The sequence below is a fragment of the Talpa occidentalis genome, unplaced genomic scaffold, assembly GCF_014898055.3.
Source record: "Talpa occidentalis isolate TD23 unplaced genomic scaffold, MPIMG_talOcc4v2.1 talOcc4.10, whole genome shotgun sequence".
NCBI lineage: Eukaryota > Metazoa > Chordata > Mammalia > Eulipotyphla > Talpidae > Talpa > Talpa occidentalis.
This window is the reverse complement of record NW_023600993.1, coordinates 40,804,164-40,826,838: the sequence shown is the minus strand read 5'-3', so window position 1 is coordinate 40,826,838 and position 22,675 is coordinate 40,804,164. Positions and strand designations below refer to the sequence as shown.

General features: G+C 34.4%; 1 protein-coding gene and 1 pseudogene across 6 annotated transcripts in view; one reads left to right on the top strand and one right to left on the bottom strand.

Moving 5' to 3' along the window:
- The window catches only part of DNAH12 (dynein axonemal heavy chain 12), a 165,005-nt gene that overhangs the window by 15,411 nt on the left and 126,919 nt on the right, over positions 1–22,675 (top strand). For all 6 annotated transcript variants that reach the window (XR_008551678.1, XM_054694825.1, XM_037491427.2 and 3 more), the window contains 12 exons: positions 1,408–1,597; positions 2,202–2,274; positions 3,147–3,305; positions 3,750–3,945; positions 4,824–5,012; positions 5,521–5,677; positions 6,333–6,424; positions 10,113–10,291; positions 14,894–15,029; positions 20,181–20,306; positions 21,303–21,437; positions 21,774–21,967. Coding sequence is in view for 5 of the 6 variants with exons in the window: in XM_054694825.1 (XP_054550800.1) it covers positions 1,408–1,597; positions 2,202–2,274; positions 3,147–3,305; positions 3,750–3,945; positions 4,824–5,012; positions 5,521–5,677; positions 6,333–6,424; positions 10,113–10,291; positions 14,894–15,029; positions 20,181–20,306; positions 21,303–21,437; positions 21,774–21,967 (1,826 nt within the window). In the remaining variant the exon portion in view is untranslated. The remainder of the gene's footprint in view (positions 1–1,407; positions 1,598–2,201; positions 2,275–3,146; positions 3,306–3,749; positions 3,946–4,823; positions 5,013–5,520; positions 5,678–6,332; positions 6,425–10,112; positions 10,292–14,893; positions 15,030–20,180; positions 20,307–21,302; positions 21,438–21,773; positions 21,968–22,675) is intronic.
- Positions 13,063–13,543, bottom strand: LOC119237522 (succinate dehydrogenase cytochrome b560 subunit, mitochondrial-like; annotated as a pseudogene).

Sequence of the window (22,675 nt, the reverse complement as noted above, 5' to 3'; positions counted from 1 at the left end):
ATTGCTGAGGGATTGAATGCTGAGCCTATAGTAGTAATATAGTTTTATCATATACTAAATTTTTCTACACACTGTAACTATTAATGAACTTTCCACCTTTTCTACTGGTTTTTCTATTCATGCACCTGTACCCCACAGTATTAATTAGAGAGGTGTTATAGTATGTCTTTGTGTATCAAGAACTAGCCCTAGTAGATTTTCTTTCTAAAGGATTTCTTGACTATTCTCACGTTTGTTTTTCCACAGGAACTTTAGCATCAACTTGTCTAGTTCCATAAAAAAGTAAATCAATGTTTTTAGTGGTATTGCACCAAAATGATTTTGAGACAAACTGAAATTTTTAAGATATTAAAATTTCTTTACAAAACCAAGTATTGTCTTTTCATTTGTTCATGTCTATTTTTGTTAGATTCCTCGTTGTTATGAGGGGATTTATGAAATTATACTATACTCCTATTGTGCTGGAGTATAATTGCCAAGAGAGCAGGGCTTTGTCTTTTTTTTTTTGTTGCTACCATAGGCTCAGCATTCATAGAAATGTTTGAATATTTGTTAAATTAATAAATATTTGTTGAGTGAGGAATGATAAGTTAAATCTTGTTTTGAGAAAATGAAAATATGCTAAGAACTTTAATTTAGTGAGAACTCATCATAAATAGTAAAGAAAATGGGCCTCCCTGGTAGCGCAAGGGATTAAGCACAGCACTATAAAGCAATCCACAGCCTTTGCAGCATGAGTTCAATCCCTGGCCGGCCAGGGAGCAACACACATGGCGCAGCAGACCTCTCCTGACTCACCCGCTGCTCCCCTCAGCAGTGTGTTTCAGTCAGTCTGCCTGTTCTGTTCTCCACTCTGTCTCTGGTGAATCCTCTCACCTCCTGCACCTCTGCTCTGTCTCACAGTTCTTGTATGCATAAATAAATGAATCTTTAAAAAAATAACGAAAAATATAAAATGACTTCCTTGTGGCTCCTACATTTTGGTATACTGTTTTCATTCTGAAAACATGTCATTTCCCAGAATTTTTTTTTAGATTTATTTACTTATGAATACAAGAACTGGGGTACAGGCCGAAGGTGTAGGCTGTAAGAAGATTCACCAGAGACAGAGTGGGGAGAAGAACAAGCAGATCTATTGAGATACACTGCTGAGGGGAGCAGCTGGGGAGACAGGAGAGGTCTGCTGCACCATGTGGGTCAGCTCCCTGGCCAGGGATCAAATTTGTGCTGCAATGGCTGCTGATAACTTCATAGTGCTGAGACTTAACCCCTTGCTCCACCAGGGAGGCCCATTCCCAGAATATATTTATTCTGATAAAATATCTTAAGAAGACAGACAGGGCTCAGAAATTGCAGTGAAATGCTCTACGATTTAGTGCGTTTAATTTTTTTCTTATTACATTTCAGAACAATTATATTTATTTGAAGAAATGTGTAGAAAGTAGTCCTATAGTACCTATTCAGCAGGAATGGCTGGATCACATGTTAATGTTAATACCTGAGTCTTTAAAGGAAGGGAAAGAAAGAGAAGCACTCCTTCAAAGTCTTATCAATGAGGTGTCAGGTGACTTTGAAAAAAGCATGAAGAGATATTTGGGTAAGTAGCATTTAATACAATACTGATCCTTTTACCTTTGCTTCCCTACCTCTCCCAATTAAAAGTAGAAATACACATAATGAATAATCAACATCACTTATTGTTTGTATTATTTACATATTACTTTTATTTAAAATTTTTATTGTGAGCCCATAATCTAATCAGAATCTTTATAACTTAAGGGCACATTTTGTAATTTTGCATGTGCTTAATTGCTAATTGCTTTTTGATTCTTCATTTTGTCTTTAAAGTTGTAATTATACTATTGCAGGATTTTAATAAAATATAATGTATTTAGGGGAAGTTGTTAGGGATAATCTTTGCAGTTTTTATAGGAATATAGTTTCTTAAGGCATCATATCAGTGACCCTTGACTTCATAGAATGAGAAAACTTGAGAATTTATTCAAAGTTTACTGAACTTAATCTCTAAAGTAAGGCTAAACTAATGCCAAGAGTTTGATTTTGTTTCAAAAAGAGGAATTTTTGCATATATTCATTTTAATGCTCAGTAAACTGTATCATCCAACATTAAAGTTAGAGATTTGATATGAGTAGGTATTGAAAGGATTTTTAAGAAGTATTAATAAAGATACATCTTTTAGTACGGAGTGTTCTCGTGAGACCCCCAGTTAAATGGCTTGAAGATGACGGCGGTGCTTTACCTGAATCTCCTGTGTGAGTAAATTATTTTAGAAAATAGTCCTTCATCTAGGTCTCTACAACAATTGAAAATAATTTAGTCTTACATTCAATTGTGTGAAACAAAAGTATTTGAAAACAGCTGAAAAATTTATTTTTCCCCAAAGGTATCTTCTACTTGTCTAGTTACTGTTTACATAATTAGAGGGACCTCTATATATTATAGTTCAACTTTGTCTTAAGTAAGTTTCAGTATATGCCAGGCCACATTTCTCTCTCTCTTCTTCCCAGTTCTAAGGAATCCTCAATTCATTTATTTCTTCTACCCAAGGCAACTGAGAGAATACAGTGGAAATTAGCAAGGCATTCATGCCTGGCACATCAGCCTGTCCGTAACCATAGATTATGTCTATTCTCTCTGAAGACAATACACTTCTAAGACCTTGATGTGTTCTTATTATATGTATATCTTATGTGGTTGTCATTGATGATCATGTTTGCTCTTCTTTTTTTTTTTTTTAAGATTTTTTTTATTTATTTATGCATACAAGAGCTGGGGTCTAAGCCAGAGGTGCAGGGGGTGAGAGGCTTCACCAGAGACAGAATGGGGAGCAGAACAGGCAGATCTACTGAAATACACTGCTAAGAGGAGCAGCGGTCAAGACAGGAGAGGTCTGCTGGCCATGTGGCTTAGCTCCTTGGAAGGGGATCCAACTCTGGCAGCAGTAGCTGGTCATAGCTTGATAGCCCTGAGACTTTAACCCCTGAGCCACCAGGGAAGCCCTATTTCCTTCTTCTTAATCTCCAATCTTCTCACTTTAATACTAATTACAGCTCATAAACATGATTTCCTAAATTTTAGATTATGTTCTTTGAACTCTGCTTGATATGGTGTCTTGCTTTTCCAGAGGCTTGGATTATTCTAATCCTTGGCATTCGTCCTATGTGCAGATAAGAAGCCAAATATTATCTAATTTGCACATTGTTCATCCAACTATGAAAATGGTACTGGACCTTGGTTATACATCATTTGCCAATACAACTTTGCTGGACTTAACAGGAATTAGGTAGAATTTCATATTTATTAACTAACATTTAAACTTTAAGTGTCTTCTGCCTAAGTATTTATATATATATTTTTTCAGGATTTATTTATTTATGCATACAAGAACTGGGGCACAGGATAGACAGAGTGGGGAACAGAACAGGCAGACTGACTGAAATACACTGCTGAGGGGAGCAATGGGTGAGACAGGAGAGGTCTGCTGCGCCATGTGGTTAGCTCCCTGGCTGGGGATTGAACTCGTGCTACAGAGGCTGTGGATAGCTTCATAGGTTGCGTCTTAACCCCTTGTGCCACCAGGGAGGCCCAAGTATTTATATTTTTGAGTGTATCATCTTTAAACTGACTGATAAATTTACAGAATTTTAACTTAAAAATTAAAAAAAAATTATCTTGTTTCAGCAATTGTGTCAAGACCAATATTCATTTTTATTTTTCTCATCATTAGAGCTAAAGGTCCAGTTGATTGTGAGTCCCTGAAAAATGATCTAGCAATACAAATTAGAAAGGCAGAAGAGAAGATACTCAACACATGGTATCCAAAGGTTATTAGACTCTTTACCAAGAAGGAGGCACTAGAAGGCGTTAAACCTGAAAAAATGGATGCATTTCATAACTGTGTTTCCACACTAATGTCAAATCAGGTAAATACATTTTATATATTTTAAATGAAAATGTTATTAAATTTACTTCAATGTTTTCAATAAAATTGTATTTGACTTAGGGCTAACTATTTTGAAATAAATTAAGAAAAATGTTTTTACTATAACTTTGTTTTTTATTTAATTGAGATAACATTGGTTTATAACATTACATAAGTTTTAGGTAGACAGAGTTATAATTGAGCATCTTTATGCACTACAGTGTGTTCACCACCAAAATACTAGTTTTCCCCCAGGTCCTTCCCCTTTGGTAATGACCAGTCCATTATCTATATGTATGAGTTTCATTTGTTTCATGTGTTAGGTTCTTTTTTACATTCCACATATGAGTGAAGTTTTATGGTATTTGTCTTTTTCTGAGTTATTTCATTTACTTAATATCCTCAAGGTCCATCCATATTGTAGCAGATGCCAAGATTTCATTTTTTTAAAGGGCAGAGTAATATATTTTTTTTAAGATTTATTTATTTATTTATGCAAGCACTGGGTACAGTCAGAAGTGTGGGAGGGTGAGAGAATTCACCAGAGCCAGAGCGGGGAACAGAACAGGCAGACCGACGAAATACACTGCTGAGGGGAGCAGAGGGTGGCAGGAGAGGTCTGCTGCACCATGAGAGTTAGCTCCTTGGCTGGGGATTGAACTCATGTCACAGGAGCTGGTGATAACTTGATGGCTCTGAGACTCTAACTCCTGTTCACCAGGGAGGTCCCTGTAGACTTTATTAAGAACATGTGTTAAGTGAAGATAATTTTCAGGACTACATGGATTTATAGAATAACTGTAGACTGGAGTTCACTAATTTTAGTTCAAGGTTGATTTTGTATTTTCTAAAGTAATAGCAATTTATGATATGATGCAGCTAAAAGATCTCTTAAGAAGAACAGTAGAAGGATTAGTAAAACTCTTTGACCAAGAAGATAAACAAGAGCTGCCAATATTTAAGATGGAGTTGATGCTTGATGATGATAAAATAGAGTTTTATCCTACCATTCAAGATTTGGAAGATTCTGTTTTGAGCTTGATAGAGAGAATAACTGAAGCTCTGCAGGTATTACATCAGATTTTTTATATGGTTCTTTTTCAGAATTTTAAATTGAACTTAAGCTCTCTAAAGTATACATGTAGGTAAATGTTACATCTCTTTGTTTTATTTCTATCCTTCAAGTTATTTGTAGAAAGTTTTTTCTTTTTAAAAAAGTGTCCTGACTGGAGATGATGTTTTCCTTCTTAGAACTTTTGTTATAGTAATGGATTTCTGTTTTTGTTCATGTCCCCTGTGGATTTGTGAGTTGAAGGACAAGTTGCTCTATCCTGAGCTTTCTAGTATAATCACTTGACTTTATAGTTACTTAATAAACATGTTGAATGATAGAAAACTAACACATATAAGGTTTATTAGCCTGCAAACTATACAATATTAAATTATTATTTTGTATGAAGTTATCTTTTTATGGATCACTGAAATCTGAAAGACGTGCTTAAAATATAACATTAGATCTATATGTAGACCAATTGAATAGATATTTTTTCATAATTGTCATGTTTATTTATGTTAGAATGTTCAAACAGTACCCTCTTGGCTATCAGGAACTTCAACACCTGTAACTCTTGACACAGAACTTCCTGAACACGTGTTACAGTGGGCTGTTGCGACGCTGAAGGCGGCAGTGCGTCATAATTTAGAAGGTGTAATAAAGCATTATGAGTCATATGGTAAATAAAATATATATAAATATATAATATACCTTTGTATTATAACTGAATGCCATTGTATTTTTGCTAGAATGTAATCAGATGTTTGGTTGTCTGAGGCTGTCATGAAAGGATAGGGACAACCAGTAGTGATCATAGGCATGGCCTTGGGCAGAGTCAAGTACCAAACTTAAGATATTTGAATTCTGTTGCCTGGTCCAAAGAGTGAACATTAACTGAGCAGGATGATAAAGCCAAAAGGTAGAAATAAGAGGTGTTGGAATAAGGAAACAGCTTAATTGAGGGTGAAAGCAAAGTTATTTTTGAGAATAGTTTTGAAGACTATAACTCAATTTTATTTTGTCCTCAAGTGGGTGGGGTTCATGGTAGATAGTTATTTGATAATCTGTTAATCAAAACTTTCTATTAACTGACTTATGTAAACCTCGGTTATTTTAAGTTTGTTACATAGCCTATTGTATTTATTTTAAAATGTCTGTTTAGCCTGGTTAGCTGGGTAAGTCTATTTTATTTTATTCTACCTATTTCTATTAATACATGTCAACATTACTACTGTTTAGTTGAATAGGCTACTGTATTCCATGACTATATGGAAAAGCACTTTATCTTTTTTGAAAGGTATTATTGATATTTAAATTATATTATTAATTTTCAGTTGAAAAATATAATTGGCTCCTTAATGGGACCGCCGCTGAGATGATAAACACTTTTCAGGCAGAAGATCACACCTTTGATGAATACACAGAGGTAAATGGTAATTATTTTTTTCATTAATGTATTTTGAAATTAGGGTTTTTTTCCTAGAGAATAAAAGATTTAATTTATTAGAATTTCTTATTTAAAACATCATTTTAGTAAACTTATATGTTCACCTCATAATTTCTTTATCATTCATTCATTCGTGATTCCAGAAAAGTTTCTTCATCATATCCTGATACCTAGCAAAATTTTAGTGATGAAAAAATATCTAATACATAAAAATTATCCTCAGGATCTTAAGTTTGACTTGGAATCCAAACAAAGAATAACAATTACAATATATTGAGATCAGAAATAAAATAGATGGATGAAGTATTATGGACACACAAAAGAGGGAGTGCTTGCTTTTACTTTGGGAAATTAGTGAAGGTTTCTTGAAGAAATGAAGAGAGTTGGGCTTTGAAGTAAATGCTTATAGGTGAGATGAAATGGAAAATAGCATGAGCAAAGAGTTTAGAGATGTTCAGAGAATGGCAAAAAAAAACAGCACCCTAAATAGCAAAGAATATGTTGCATAGGAATACAGTACAAAGTTGGAAATGTAAGTTAAAGCCATGTGGAAAAATATTCAGATGTCTTTTTTGAAGAGCTCAAACTTTATTTTGAAGGTTTTTAGCCATGGAAGTAATATACTTAGACCTGAGTTTTAGAAAGAATAATTGTGGCAGCAGTAGTGGAAAAGCATTTGAATGAGAAAGGATTCTTACCTCTTGAAGGCACTTTGTTCTATTTGTTAAAACTTGGGTTCTGCTTTTTCATTTTCTCCCTTTCTATTGACTGCTTAGATTTTATACTTAATGTACACTTTAGAATTAATGTACCCTCGGGGCCTCCCCGGTGGCGCAGCGGTTGAGCGCTGGGTTGCGAAGCTGCCCGCGGCCTCTGCGGCGCCGGTTCGATCCCCGGCTGCTCCCCGGCCACCAGAGGAGGGTCCCACATGGCGCGCAGACCTCTCCTGCCGCCCGCTGCTCCCCTCAGCAGTGTGCTTCGGTCCTTCTGCCTGGTCTGCTCCCTGCTCTGGCTCTGGTGAATTCTCTCACCCTCCCGCGCTTCTGACTGTACCCAGTGCATGTATAAACAAAACAAACAAACAAACCAGCAAACAAATGAATAAAGCATGCCTCTATAAAAAAAAAAAAAAAAAAAAAAAAAAAAAAAAGAATTAATGTACCCTCTTTTCAACTTTTTATTACGGAAAATTTAAGCATACAGAGAAGTTGAGGGAATTTTATGAAGGCCACCAACTAGATATTGTACTGTATTTGCTTAATCATATATTTATTCATCAGTTCATCCCCTTTTCCATCCTAGACTAATTTCAATGATAAGTAGCTTTTTGTTTTCAAATTATGCTTATTGAGGTAAAGTTGGTTTAAATCATTGTATCTGCCTTGGAGATTATAGGTTTAAACCTCTACAAATGTATGTTGTCACACCATGCTTACCACTAGAGTACCAATAATCCTCCATGTTCCACTGGGTCCCTTCCCTCCTTTATATCCACACCCACCCTCCCCTTCTGGTTGCCTCAATTTTGCAGTCATGTGTTGAGGATTTATTATTAGTTTGATTTTGACTGACCCAATGTTTCATTTCTCTATATTCCACATGTGAGACCATCCAGTATTTGTTTTTTTCCTTCTGATTGACTTTACTTAGCATTCATTATCTTCTCCAGTGCCATCCATGTTGTCAGAAGTGGCAAGAGTTCATCATCTTTTATAGCTGAGTATTATTTCTCTGTGTTTGTGTATATAATTCTATGGTGTGTGTATACACATACACATACACATACACATATACCACGTTTTCCTGATCCTCTCCTCTGTCATTGGACACTTAGACTGTTTCCATACCTTAGCTGTTGTGACTAATCAACATAGGAGTGCCTATATTCCTTAGAATTAGTATTTTGTATACTTTGGGTGGATACCTAGGGGTGAAATTGCTGGATCAATTTTAAGTATTTTGAGGAGTCTCCAGACTATTTTCTATAGGAGCTGGACCAGTTTACATTCTCGGCAAGAGTATACAAGGGTTCCACTTTCTCTCACAAGGGACAATTAACTTTTAAAAATCAACTATACTGGGGCCTCCCCGGTGGTGCAGCAGTTGAGCACTGGGCTGCAAAGCTGCCCACAGTCTCTGCAGCACCAGTTCGAATCCGGCCTCCGGGCGAGGGTCCCACATAGTGCACAGACCTCTCCTGCCATGCCCACTGCTCCCCTCAGTAGTGTATTTCATCGGTCTACCTGTTCTGTTCCCTGCTCTGGCTCTGGTGAATTCTTTCACCCTCCGTGCTTCTGACTGTGCCCAGTGCTTGTATAAATAAATAAACAAACAAATCTTTAAAAAAAAAATCAACTGTACTGAGGTTTAGTTTATATTCAATGAAATGCACCCATATAAGAGGATGAGATTTGACAAATTTATGCATCTATCTCCAGAATTAAGATACACTCTATCTCAGAAAGTTTCCTTGTGTTCCATACCAGTCAATTCTCCCCTAACTTGGTCTCGGGCAACTGCTGACATACTCTCTGTTACTATAGAATAGATTTTTCTTTTCTAGAGTTTCATATAAATGGAATTTTATATATGTACTTTTTGGATCCAGCTTATTTTATTAGTGTAGGCCTTTGAGATTTATCTTTATTGTTGTGTGTATCAGTGTGAATGCTCTCTGTTACTGCTGTGTAGTATTCCACGGTATGGATATTTAATTTGTTCATCCATTCTTCCTGTGATGGACATTTTGATTGGTTTCAGTTTGGGCCTATTATTAATAAAGTTGCTGTGGTCTTTTGTATACAAGTACTTTTGTGTCACATGGTTTCATTTCTCTTTTCTACGGTTTCTGCAAGTTGGCTTGTTGGACAGTTTGCAAAGTATATTCAAATATTTTTAACTTTTAATGAGAGAGAGAGAGATTAGAACTCTCAGAACTCTCATACATTGTAGTTGATGAGATTGTAAATGGTAAAACTTCTTTGGAAACAAATAGTTTCTTAAAAAGTCAAAAAATACTTCCCTATTGATATATATACATATATATATATATATGCGCCAATATCATATCTTGATTTCTGTAGTTTTATTGTAAGTTTTAAAATCAGATAATGTAACTTCTCCAAATTTGTTCTTTTTTGAAATTATTATGTTTAAGTCTTTTGTGCTTCCATATAAAGTTTAAAATCAGCCTGTCGACTTCTATGAATAAGTCAGCTGGGATTTTGATTAGAACTGCACTGTATGTCTCTATATCCAGAGCTATGGAGCTGGGAGAGGGAACGTCACACCTCCATGTGTGCATATGCTTCACTCACCTCTCCCAAAACTCTGGTGGGAGTTTTGAAATTTCACTGTGAAATGTCCATATATTGATGCTGCAAATGGCATCATGTAAGATATTTACTGGTAGACTGGTGAATTTCTTAGTGAAAGGACGGGTGTAGAAAGATTTCTACAACAAAAGAAAAAATTTCGTTAGCATAAAGAAAGGGTTTGCATTTACATTATAAATTAAGATGGGGTGGGAATTGTATGGGGAATACAACCAAGATGAAAATGTGTACATTGTGCAAAAATGAAAAATGATGTAAAAAATATATAAAATAAAAATTAAAAAAAGAACAAAATTGAATTGCTAATTATAAAAGCTCTTTTTTTTTTAAAGTTTATAGGACAGTTTTTCAATCTTGCCTCAGAAATAATGCTTTTGCCTCGCTGGGTTCACTACCCTATGGTTCGTTTGGATTGTGAAGATTTGAAAATGGGCCTCACAAATAAAGCAAGAGACTTTGCAAACATATTATTAAATGATATAGCTTCAAAACACAGAAGAGAAAATGAAAGGTAGGTAGAATTAATTTCCAAACTCAGAATTACAGAGCAAAAAGAATTATCTCTATAAGAAAATAAAAAATAAAGTGAACATTTCAGTGATAAAAAACAAAAAAAAAAAAAGAAATACTTTCCTAATGATAGCTCTTATTTAAATCAAAAGATTAAAATACAAGTACTTACAACTTTTTCTTCATAGCTGTAGCCTTATTATCTGGTTTCTTTTGTAGCCTTATTATCTGGTTTCTTTTTGTTTGCTACTGTTTGAAACTAATTTTAAGACAACCCTAGATTTAAAAAAGAGAAATTGAACTAAACCAGTGTTTGGATATAGATTGCATGATAATAGAAAGACTAGAGACTTTAATGATGTTGGGAAGATATGGAATAATTTCTGACTACAATACTTACTTGTATCATCTAGCTTATCTTTCTCATCTGTCAAGTGGAGACAGTAAGAACGACTTTGCAGTGTGGCTAGAAAATTGGATTCATAAGCTAGTGGCCTGCTAGGGGAATGTGTCATGAAGATGTGTTTAAATTGTCTCACACCGTCTTTTATCTTGTTTAAACAAATTTTGAATTTGCTACCAACATTTAAAAATTAGATTAAACGCACACACACACACCCCCCACCCCCGCCCCAGATTTCTTTTCTTGTAAAAGTGAACAGACCATTGCATGTTGGGCCTGCAGTGGTAAACGGAGCTGAGAGGCAGCTTTCTCTTTTAGACAAGGAATGTGTCCTGTGGTGCTCGAGAAATTCATCATCTAACTAATTTGTTACTTGTCTGACCTAAAAGGAATTTCATTTTAACCTCTGTAAAGGTTAAAACATATATGGTACCTAGCATAATACCTAGGACACGGTAACCTATTATATTTATTTTTCTCAGAAGAAATATGAGAAAATTCTATGCCTTTTGAATAAGAAAAACCTGGATTGAATAAGAAAAACCTGGATTTGAATAAGAAAATCCTGGCAAAGACAGGATTCTATGACTTTAGGATAGTTACTTAATTTCCATGAGCCTCAGTTTCTTTCTGTGCCGATTGAAAAAGTAATAGCTTATTTGCAGAACTAATGTTAGGACCACAGATAACACTTGTAAAGCATCTCTGCTTGGCATAGAATAGACACCCAATAAAGGGAGCTATCAAATCAATACATATTTTTAAGTGAATTGAAAAACATGATATTTATATGACTGTCAGAAAGCCAACTATTTATCAGACATACTTTGTACAAAAGTATACTACAAATACAAAAAGGTGAAGTACTACAAAAGATGGTGAAGTATTAGAGTGTTTCTACCAGTCTCATTGAATGAGAACAATGACAATGCTGTAGTTAACCCAAAAATGGTTTACGTTTAACATGACTTTTAGGCTATTTTTGTAGTATCTGTGACTTTTCTGAAAAATTTATTGCTTCAGCCAAATATATTTTATTATAAAATATTTTATTATAAACCTATTACTTATAAGCAAATGAAAAGTTGTCTAGTTTTTCTTCCTCATTGATCATTTATTTCCTTCCCATTTAAATTCCATATAAGGGAGATGACACCAAAAGGAGGAAATGTGTGCCACTATGTTAAGTTTAACTTATTAAATAGACTAGTAATGATTAAAGAGCAGTTTGTCTGCTTCACATTTTCATTTAGCATCTATCTGCTTGGGCCACCTTGTTCTCAATCATTTTGTCTGCTTTCCTTTTGCTGTAATGTCTCTCCTAAAGGAACTCAGATTCAGCTCTAACAAGAAGAAAGCATCCCCAGTAGGATCACTTTTTTTCTTTTTTGACAAAATGAGTGTTTTAATTCAGTTTCAGAAAAGGTGTCACATGCATTTGGATTAGAAAATATGACATTAAGGTAACAGCCCTTCTGCCCACCTGTGCCTATGCAGTTGTGTCTCTGTGCTTTGCAAAGTAGCAGAGGCAGCCCTTCTCCCAAGGCTGCCTGCTTGTGACTGTGCAGGCCTCTTTTTAAGCAAACCTGCCTTTTTGGGGGGGGGGCAGCTCTTTCTGCCTGCTTGTTTCTATGCAGATATCCTTTATTCTTCTCCCTTTTCCATAATGAAACTACCCTTTCAGATATTAAAAAAAATAGAAAATATAACATAAGAGATTTGTTTTTCTGTAATTACAAGGGAAAAAAGTAACCTTTAATAGATTTGATGATAATTTTCTGGATCATCTTCTTATATCAAAAGCTATCTTCTTGCCAAAGCATCTGTTCCAATAACCAACTCACTCTCTCATCTCCCTCTCTCTGGGGCAGGCAAATCCCCTCCACCCCCACCCTCTTAGTCACACCATATGGGTCCTGTAAACCCTCGGCTCTGACCAATGAACAGAACCATTTTTAAGCCAGCAACCAACAGGCAAAGGTTCCCAAAGCCTTGCTCCCACGCCAGGCCACAGAGCTAGCATTGTTTCTACTCTCTCAGCAAGGAGCAAAATCTGACTCAGCACAAATTACGGCCAAATATGGGGAGAGGATAAGGTCCTAGGCTAGAAGCAGGCTATAAACTGCAGGCAGGAAAAGGGAGTTTTTGCAGTCATTTCATCTTTGGAAGCAGGGAAATTGGACCCCCTTCCCTTTTATTTTTACTATGGTTCCATTAGCTACTCTACAGCTACTGAGCCTCAGGGGAATCCACAAACAAAAAGGGATCTAAACAAATCAGGGGCATGGTGGCCTAGCTGGTGAAAGTCACAATCAGGAAGCTAAGTTGCATAATAATTTGTGGGAAAATGATGCTGGGGATTCAGCTCTTCACATAGCTGCCAACCTCACAGAGGACAACACAGTGAGAAATAAGACAACCACTTCAATTGCTATGATTGGGGAATCTTCAGGGGTTTTCCCAGGTCCCATATCAAGTCCCATATCCTGTTCCAGTTGTGATGAGAAGGAAGGAAATTGCAAACGTGGCTGTGTGAGTCAGTGCATGTCCCAAATACAAAGATTTCACAAGTTCCAAATGAGACTCAAAGTTCCCAGGGACCAACCAGGCCAATAAGCTAAAAAGAGAGACCCCTGCATTGAAGGCACTGGTACCACAGTGGCATATAGACATTGCCACAGGAAGAGACCAACGGTAGATAGTGATATGGTGAGACAAAGGATGACTTGAGCCAGTATTCTTATTCCACAATCTTTCCACCTCTTCCTTGGCTGAGGTTCCCAAAGAAACAGTATTTCTGATGCAGAGCTAAGGACTAAGGTGGGCACAGAGGCAATGATGGCCAACACATCAAAACAAGAACAGAGCCATCTTGGGTTCCATCCCAGAAGGAAATCCATCTGTCCTTTTTTCTTTCTTTCTTTCTTTCCTTTTTTTTTGGGGGGGGGGAATTGTCTACATTCATGCATCCCTCCTAAATTTTTGATAATCAAGATTAATTATCAAGCCCTATAAGAACTGACATCTGCTCACTACTCCAGTTTCAGTTTCTATTTTCTCTTTTGTATCGATACTGGTCTGCTTGTCATTCAAGAAATATACAAAGCTTATTGCTACCTCAGGTCTTTGTCCTTGTAGTTTTTTCCTCTTGAGTTTTTCCCCTATTATTTGTATAACTCACTTTTTTCTTCTCTCACCTCGAGTATCACCTCCCTAGAGGCCTAGGTACTAGTCACTCTATAAAAAAATAGTGACTCCTTCTTCATCATTCTCTATTCTTTTACCTCTTTGTTTTTTCTTCATAGTTCTTTTTATTAAATAATAGTGCATTATATATTTATGTACATTTGTCTCTCTCCTCAACTTGAATGTAAGCTTTGTGAGGGCAGGGACTTGATCTTTTTGCTACTATATCTCTTGCTTAGAACTTTACTTACTGCTTTGTAGGTGGTGCTCAATTTTTTATTAAGTGAATAACTGATTATAATTATCCACATATTATAAATGAAATACTTGCATGAAATAAAAATTATTTTTAAAATCATTTACCTTTTTTATACTGTTTTTTTTTTTCCTGATCTTTCTGGTAATAGCATGCTAATCAAATAATTGCAAAACACAGGGGAAAAACTCAATGAAATGTACCTTTAGTTGAATAATGGCTATAGGGTATCTGCCATATTTTATAAATACAATAAGAATAATTCAACTGATGATTGTATTAACAATTATAGTTACCAGTAAATGAGAATATACTATGTGCTAAGTCCATTATTGTATTTTAACAATCTAGCAAGATGAAGGTTAATAAGTGCATTTTCTAGATATGGACTCTAAACCTCAGAGAATTGTGAGTTCACAAAGCTAGTAGTGACTTAATGCATGATTTAGATTAAACACTGCCTGATTTAAACTGTGTTCTGTGTCAGACAGTTTGTGTGGGTATTCAAGAGAGTTGAAGAGATCAATAGAAAAAAATAAGTATGCCATAATTTCACATGAAAATGTTATTTTAATTTTATAGATTTTACTGATGTGGGATATATATGTCAGATAAAATATGCTTAAGTATTTTAAGATAATTTAGTAAATAGCTAATTATTTTTAGGATACCACATTTCCCATTTTGTAGTAATCATAACACATTTATGTGATATAGCATTAATTACCATAATTATAGTAAGCAAAGTATTATATCAGCATTTGCAGTGACTTTGAAGCTATTAAAGATCATGCATTAAAAGTCCCTGAAACAACAGAAGAGATGATGGAATTAATATCTTATGTAGAAAAAGCCCGGACTTCAGGAATTCAAGAATTGGTTTTACGGATCAAGGTAACAATCTTTTATATTTTTATTTATTTTTAGTTTTTAAAATAAATATATTTATTTTTTAATTGAGGTAATAGCACTACCACATATTCCCCTACCCATGCCCCGCCCCGGCCCTGCCGGTAAGAATTTTTTAATTTGAAAAATTTAAATATTGGGGTTTTTTCATTGTGAAGTATAATAAACATATTGAAAATGTATAAAACATATAAACAGTTATAAACTGATCACCTATGTTGCCACCACCCAAGTTAGCAAATAGAAGGAGATTGCTAACCCCCAGAAGCCCTCTGTGTAGGACTATCTGATCTTAATGACCTCTGTTCCTCTCTCCCCTACAGGTTTCAACTTGCTTTTTATAGTAATCATTTTTTTCTTTATTTCTATCAATTAAGTATGCATTCTTAAGCAATACAGATTTAAAAATATTTTTATAGTTTTTTTTTTCCCCAAAGATTTATCCATTCATCTGTACAAGCACTGGGTACAGTCAGAAGCGCGGGAGGGTGAGAGAATTCACCAGAGCCAGAGCGGGGAGCAGAGCAGGCAGAAGGACCGAAAGACACTGCTGAGGGGAGCAGCGGGGCGGCAGGAGAGGTCTGCGTGCCATGCAGGACCCTCCTCCCTGTGGCCGGGGAGCAGCAGGGGATCGAACCGGTACTGCAGAGGCCGCGGGCAGCCCTGCAACCCAGCTCTCAACCGCTGTGCCACCGGGGAGGCCCTATAGTTTCTTTTTTTTAATTTCAAATTTTATTTTTATATTCCCCATACAATTGCAACCCCCTTATTTTTACAGTTTCTATAGTTAGTAGTAAGTAATACCTTTCTCAGCACAAAATTATATACATATTCACCTATTGTATGTATATAATTCAAGATTATATACATCTACTCTAATTCTTTGTTTCAAAATGTGAAATAGTGCCTCCCTGGTGGTGCAGCGGGTTGAGTGCAGTATTATGAAGCTGTCTGCCGCCTCTGCAGCGCAGGTTCAATTCCCAGCCGGCCAGGGAGATTCCCACATGGCGCGGCAGACCTCTCCTGTGCCTCCCACTGCTCCCCTCAGCAGTGCTTTGGATCTATCTGCCTGTCCTGCGCCCCTCTCTGTTTCTGGTGAATCCTCTCATCCTCCCGTGCCTCTGGCCTGTACCCCAGCTATTGTATAAATAAAAAAAAAATCTTAAAAAAATAAAAATGTACCAAAAATTGCATAAACCATACATTATACATATAAAATGTTATATAAAGTCAACATCCAGGGAGAGTAATAGAATCTTGCCAATATTGTAGAAGCTTATCCCAATCTCCAGTCTTTCCTGGATTAGAACACTATTCAGATTTTTATAATAATCACTTCTTTGTTTTTCTTTATAGTTTTACCATCTAAATATACATTCCTAATCAATTAAATTAGTTTCTATTTTTATGTATAAAGAACTTAGTTCCTATTATTCTTTTGTGTTTTGTTCCTTTATTTTCATTGCTGTCTAGTATTCTATGCTATGTAACTGTACAATAATTTGTTATTTTAATTTTATTGTTCTGGGTATTTGGGTTGTTTCTACTTTTGTTATTAAAAGCAATGCTGCTAGCTGCATTTCTGTATATGTATTTTGGTGCAGATATTCATAAATTTCTCTCAGGTGTTATACAATATACTTATTTTCACCTTTTCCAGGTAAGGCAAAATACTTTCCTAAAGGAGTTCCAATTTTACACTCTGACTGGCAGGATATAAGAGTCCTATTATTAATATTTATTTCATCACACATACTTGCTAGTATGAGCTATTTTATTTGTCATTTGGAGAGTTTCTTTCGTGAAATGCTAATATATGACTTTTGCCCATTTTGCTTTTGGGTTTTTTTTTTTTACTAGTCTATAATGGTTTTTTTAAGTTTAGATAAAATACGTAAAACAAAATTTATCATCTTAATCATTTTTAAGTGTGTATAGTTCAGTATAGAGTTTTGAATACAGTATTGATAAGTATCTTTTCTTTCACTATAATTTATTTTAATGTTTTGATAAACAGAAGTTCTTAATTTTAATGCAGTGAAATAGAGCAATCTTTTTTTTTTTTTTTATATAGCTAGCATTTACTGTGTCTTGTTTTAAGAAACCCTTTCTTACCCATAGTCATCACGATTTTTCCCCCTGGATCCATTTCTGGAATCTGTTTAGTTTTGCATTTTAGGTTTAGGTTTTCAGTCCACATGGAATTTTATTTCTGTAAATTATGTGAGGTCCAATTTAATTATTTTTCCATATAGATGAGAAATTATGTATTTACTGAAGAGATTGTCTCTTCCCCACTGCTCTTCAGTGACAACTCTGTAATATATTTTGTCCATATATGTGCTGATTTGTTTTAAAACATCTGTTCTGTTCTGCCTTAGCCTCTGTACTTAGTGCTACACTGATTTAACTAGGACAGCTACACTGTAATAGCAATAAGAAGTCAGGACACTTGGTAAAGCATGTCCTGTATTCTTCACCATTTCTTGTTTGTGGTTGGTCTTCAGCATTTTCATATAAATTTTAGAATTAGCTTATCACAGTCTATAAAACAACCTTTTGGAACTTTGGTTGAGATTGCTTAAATTGATACTAAATTTAGAGAATTACTGTCTTTCTAATATAAATTTTATAATCTTTTTTTACATTCCATAAAAATCTGTTGGGATTTTTATTAAGAAGTTATTAAATAGAGAGAATTGGCACATTTTCAATATGGAGTCTTCCAATTAAAAATATGGCTTTTATTGATTATCTCTTCTTTAGCATCTCTCAATATTTTATAATTTTCTCGATGGAGGTTGTGTACATATTTTTTAGATATATATTTTGGTAGTTAATATATTTTATGTTATATTAAAATCTACCTTTAAACTTTTTATCTTCTCTTTGTTTATTGAATAGGGAAATACAATTTATAAAAGCAATTAAAAGATTTATTTTTTTGATGTTTTAGATTTTCAGAAAAAATAACAGGGTAGTACAGAGAGTTCTTTTACACATCCCACACTCAATTTCCTCATTATTAACATCTTACTTTAATACAGTACATTTATTATAATTAGTAAACCATTTTTATACATTATTAACTAGAGTCTCCAGTTTATTCTGATTCTTTTAGTTTTTACTTAATGTCCTTTTTCTATCCAAAGATTGCATTTAAGATACTATGTTATATCTAGTTGTCATATCTCCTTAGGCTCTTTTTGTCTTGGACAGTTTTCCAGACTTTATTGGGTTTTGATGACTTTAAGAGTTTTGAGAAGTACTAGTCAGGAATATTGTAGGGTGGCCCTTTGTTGGAATTAATCTGATGTTTTCCTCATGATTAGACTGAGATAGTTTTTATGCGGAGGTTCACAAAGGTAAAGTGCAATTTTCATGATTTCTTATCAAGGGTATATATTATCAATATGACATCACTGTTGATGTTGGCCTTAATCACAAGCCTGAAGTAGTAGTTATCAGATCTCTACCCTCTTTTTCCTCTCCTTTCCATATTGTTCTGGTTGGAAGAAAATCACTGTATGCGGCCCACACTTGAGATTGGGGAGTTATGCTTTTCTCCTTTAGAGTGGAGTAACTATATAATTTATTTGGAATTCTGTGCAGGAGACTTGTCTTTTCCCCCCCACTTATTAATTTATTTTATCATTTAGTTATATCAGTATGTACTCATGGGTATTTATTCTATACTTTGTGTTACAATGTAATATTCATTTTTATATGCAAATTAATATATACAAGTATTTTTTAATTTGTAAAATTTCTTTTATTAAAAATTTTAACTTTAAAATGTTTGTATTTTTTATTTATCTTTTTAATTTAAATCGTTTATCTGAAGATTCTCTTGGAATGTCTATGTACAATATCATAAATTGCAATTAATGAGGATTTTGGATTTATCCTCATCAAACCTCAGATGTTTTCAAAACTTTACTTTTTTTGCTTCCAAATTCAAAAGAGGAAGTTTTCAAGATTTCACCATTAAGGATGCCATTTGCAAATAGGTTTTTTATAGGTTCTTTATCAAATTAGTAGTTCTCTTCTGCTAGGTTTTTAAAAAACATTATAGATAGATGTTGGATTTTATCAAATACTCTTTGCATCTATTATGATAGTTATATGCTTTTTCTCACTTAATCTCAATATAATAATATGGATCAAATTTTATTATGTTTCTACATCAGTATAGCAATATATAATGCATTTGCACATTATTTATTTATTGAGTTTTTTTAAAGATTTATTTATTTATGCATACAAGAGCTGGGGTACAGGCCAGAGATGCGGGGGATGAGAGGATTCACCAGAGACAGAGTGGGGAACCAAACAGGCAGAGTGACTGAAATACACTGCTGAGGGGAGCAGCGGGAGAGATAGGAGAGGTCTGCTGCGCCATGTGGGCAGCTCCGTGACCGGTTGGGGGATCGAACTCGTGCTGCAGAAGTTGCAGATTGCTTCATAGTATGGTGCTTAACCCCTTGCACCACCAGGGAGGCCCTGCACATTATTTATGATACATATCACATATATTTCTCAACCCAAAATTCACCTTTGAATCTGTAATTTAATACTTAAAAAATTACAGCTCTACATAAGGATTAATGAAAACTATAGGGGGTAAAGATATTCTTTGTCATTCACCACTAAACACTTACTGGACAATTTCTGTATGCTAATGCTAGATTAAAAGGTGGTGATGCAAAACAAAACAAAATGTGCCAAAATCTTTGTCACCAAAGTTTTAAAAGTAAATAAATAGGTAATAAAAAAAGTAAAATCCTTAAAACCAAAAATTTTGAGGATTGCTGAACAAAAGCAGCATATATGGCCACCTTTTCTAGTCCTATCCAAGGAAGACCCCAGAGTACCTTTGTGGAAAGTCAATTGCAAGTGAGAAGTTTTAAAAAGCTTTATTTCCGGTATAGAGGTCTGCAGTTGTGTGAGGTGGAGCCAAATAAATTATCTTACAGCTATAGCTATTGAACTATCATGTAATTGTGTGCTAATGAAATATTAGTTAATAATCTGAGTAAAATAAAAATTTAAGAGATTCAAAATTTGTTCTTCTATTTTATCATCATGCCTTAGATTTACCTATGTGGAGTATTACATTTGGAGTTTCTTTTCTAGGAATCTCAACGCCGAATGTGTTACTTTTTAGATGTTTTTCTATTTCCTCAGGAAGACTTAACTTTAAATTCAGCTGTCCTTATGTGGCCTTGGAAAATTAATCCTATCTTTAATGAAAATGATGAGGTAAATGAATTTTTCATATGTGTTTTATACTAACTTTTTAGTACAGTATTTGTTTAATTCTCATACATAATCTGCCTTTATTTTATTTTATTTTATTTCCCCCCCTCCGCCTCGATATTCTACATTTAAAAAGTAAATTCTTCATGTATCAATATGAGTTTGGGGCTAGCAACATATATGGTCCTGGAGGCTTAGGATGGGCTTGTAAGGCTTAAGTCATAGGGTCTGGTAAGAAGTGGAACTGACATTAAAGAAGTCAGAAATATTGTAAAAAGTAATAATAATAATAATAATAGTAATAGTAAGCATAGTACTGAATTCTTTCCATTTATTTGATACAAAAATCCCAGGTGCTCCTATTTTTCTCATTTCAAAGATGAGAAAAATGAATCAGAGAAGTTAATAACTTGCCCAATAGCACAGAGATAAGAAACAACAGATTCAGCAATTTATGTCAGACTGAATATAGCTCAAACTTTGAAAAAGTCCCAATATAAGCCAGTTTTTCCTAAATTGGGGAGTAAAATGGTTTAGTAATGAAAAGCATGGAATTCAGTCAGATAAACCAAAGTTTTAATCCAGATTTTGATTTTTATTACTCTGTGACATTAGGTGTGCATGTTGATCTCTATAAGCCTAAATTTCTTCATCTCTGAAATGAGAATAATAATACCTGTGGTAAAGTAGATAAGGTCTTCAGTAGTTCTTGACACATGTCACATTCTCAGTAAATGGTAGCTTTTATTATTACCCCAGAATCTCTTAAATAAAGAATATAATTAATAAGTAAGAATTATTACAATCACTTTGAAGATCCAAGAAAAGCTTTCTTTATGATTATATTAATTTTTATATCAGTCACTGCTTTATTTTTGTACTAATTTTTATTTCTCTGATGGTTTTTATTACTTTACAAAGAATTTGGCTTTCTGATTTGGTAACTCTTTCCTTTTTAGTAAAATAATTATTAACATGTTTAAATTTTCTTTTAAAAAGCTCATTGAGAATGCTAAACGTAAAAAAGAAAATGAGCTAATAGCCAAGAGAGAGAAACTGATGCTGGAAATAGAAAAGCAATCACGCTGTATGGAAGAATTTGCAGAATTTGCAGAACTGGATCGTATGCAGCAGGTCTGAAAAATATCTAAGATAGTAGCTATTGCAGACTCAGATCAATATAGTGCATGTTTGCATAAATTTAAAAACACGGAAAAATGTATGCTTACTATGGCAAACAGGAACCAGTTAGGCCTGGGGCTGGTGCTATAAACATGACATATTTTTGTGATTTAGTTTTCTATATATAAAATATAGATGCAGCCATCACTTTTTGCTCATAGCAATGTTGTCAAGTTGATATTTAAAGTTGCTATGTAAGTGCAAGTTCATACCCTATGCATTATTATTTAATCTTACTTTTTATACTGTTATTTTTATAACATTCTTGATATAAAATTTTGTTTTCAGTATGTGACAGATGTAAGACAACTACAAAAACGTATTCAGGAATCTGAAGAAGCAGTTCAGTTTATTAATAAAGAAGAGGAACTTTTCAAATGGGAATTGACAAAATATCCTGAACTGCACAAATTGAAAGTTAACATTGAACCCTATCAGAAGTTTTTTAATTTTGTTCTTAAGTGGCAACGAACAGAAAAACGGTAATTCCAGAAAATGTAATAAAATTAAGCAAATAATATAAAAAGATTTTTAAAATGTGTAGTGATTCTCCTATGTTTATAGCAGCACTGTTTACAATAGCTAAGCTTTGGAAACAACCCAAATGCCCAAAAATAGATGACTGGATCAAGAAGATGTGGTACATATATACCATGGAATATTACTCAGCATTCAAAAAAGATAAACACATGCAATTTGCAGCAACATGGATGGCACTGGAAGGGATCATGCTCAGCGAAATAAGCCAAAAAGAAAAAGAAAAATACCGGATGGTCTCACTCATAGCAGGAATCTAGAAAACTTAAATAAGGGACCAGGAAAATGAATATAAGAAAGTGAAAATCAAAATCAACAAAAAACTATGAACCAGAGACACTTTTTGGGGGGTGGGGGGCGGGAGGGGAAGGATTGGGGTCAGAATGGGGCGTTTGCAATTGTATGGGGGAATATAAAAATAAAATTTAATATAAAAAAAAAAACCACAAAAACAAGCAAAAAAAAAAATGTGTAGTGATTATTTTGTTTCTATTGGCAAAGTGCTTAAAATTGGAACTTACCTATCAATTTGAAAGAGAACCAAGTGTCATATAAGAGAAATATCAAGTGTTGCTAAGATATCACCCAATTTTACTGCTATAATATCTAAAGCATCACTTGGTTTTCCAGATTTGATTCACTTTTTTATGCAA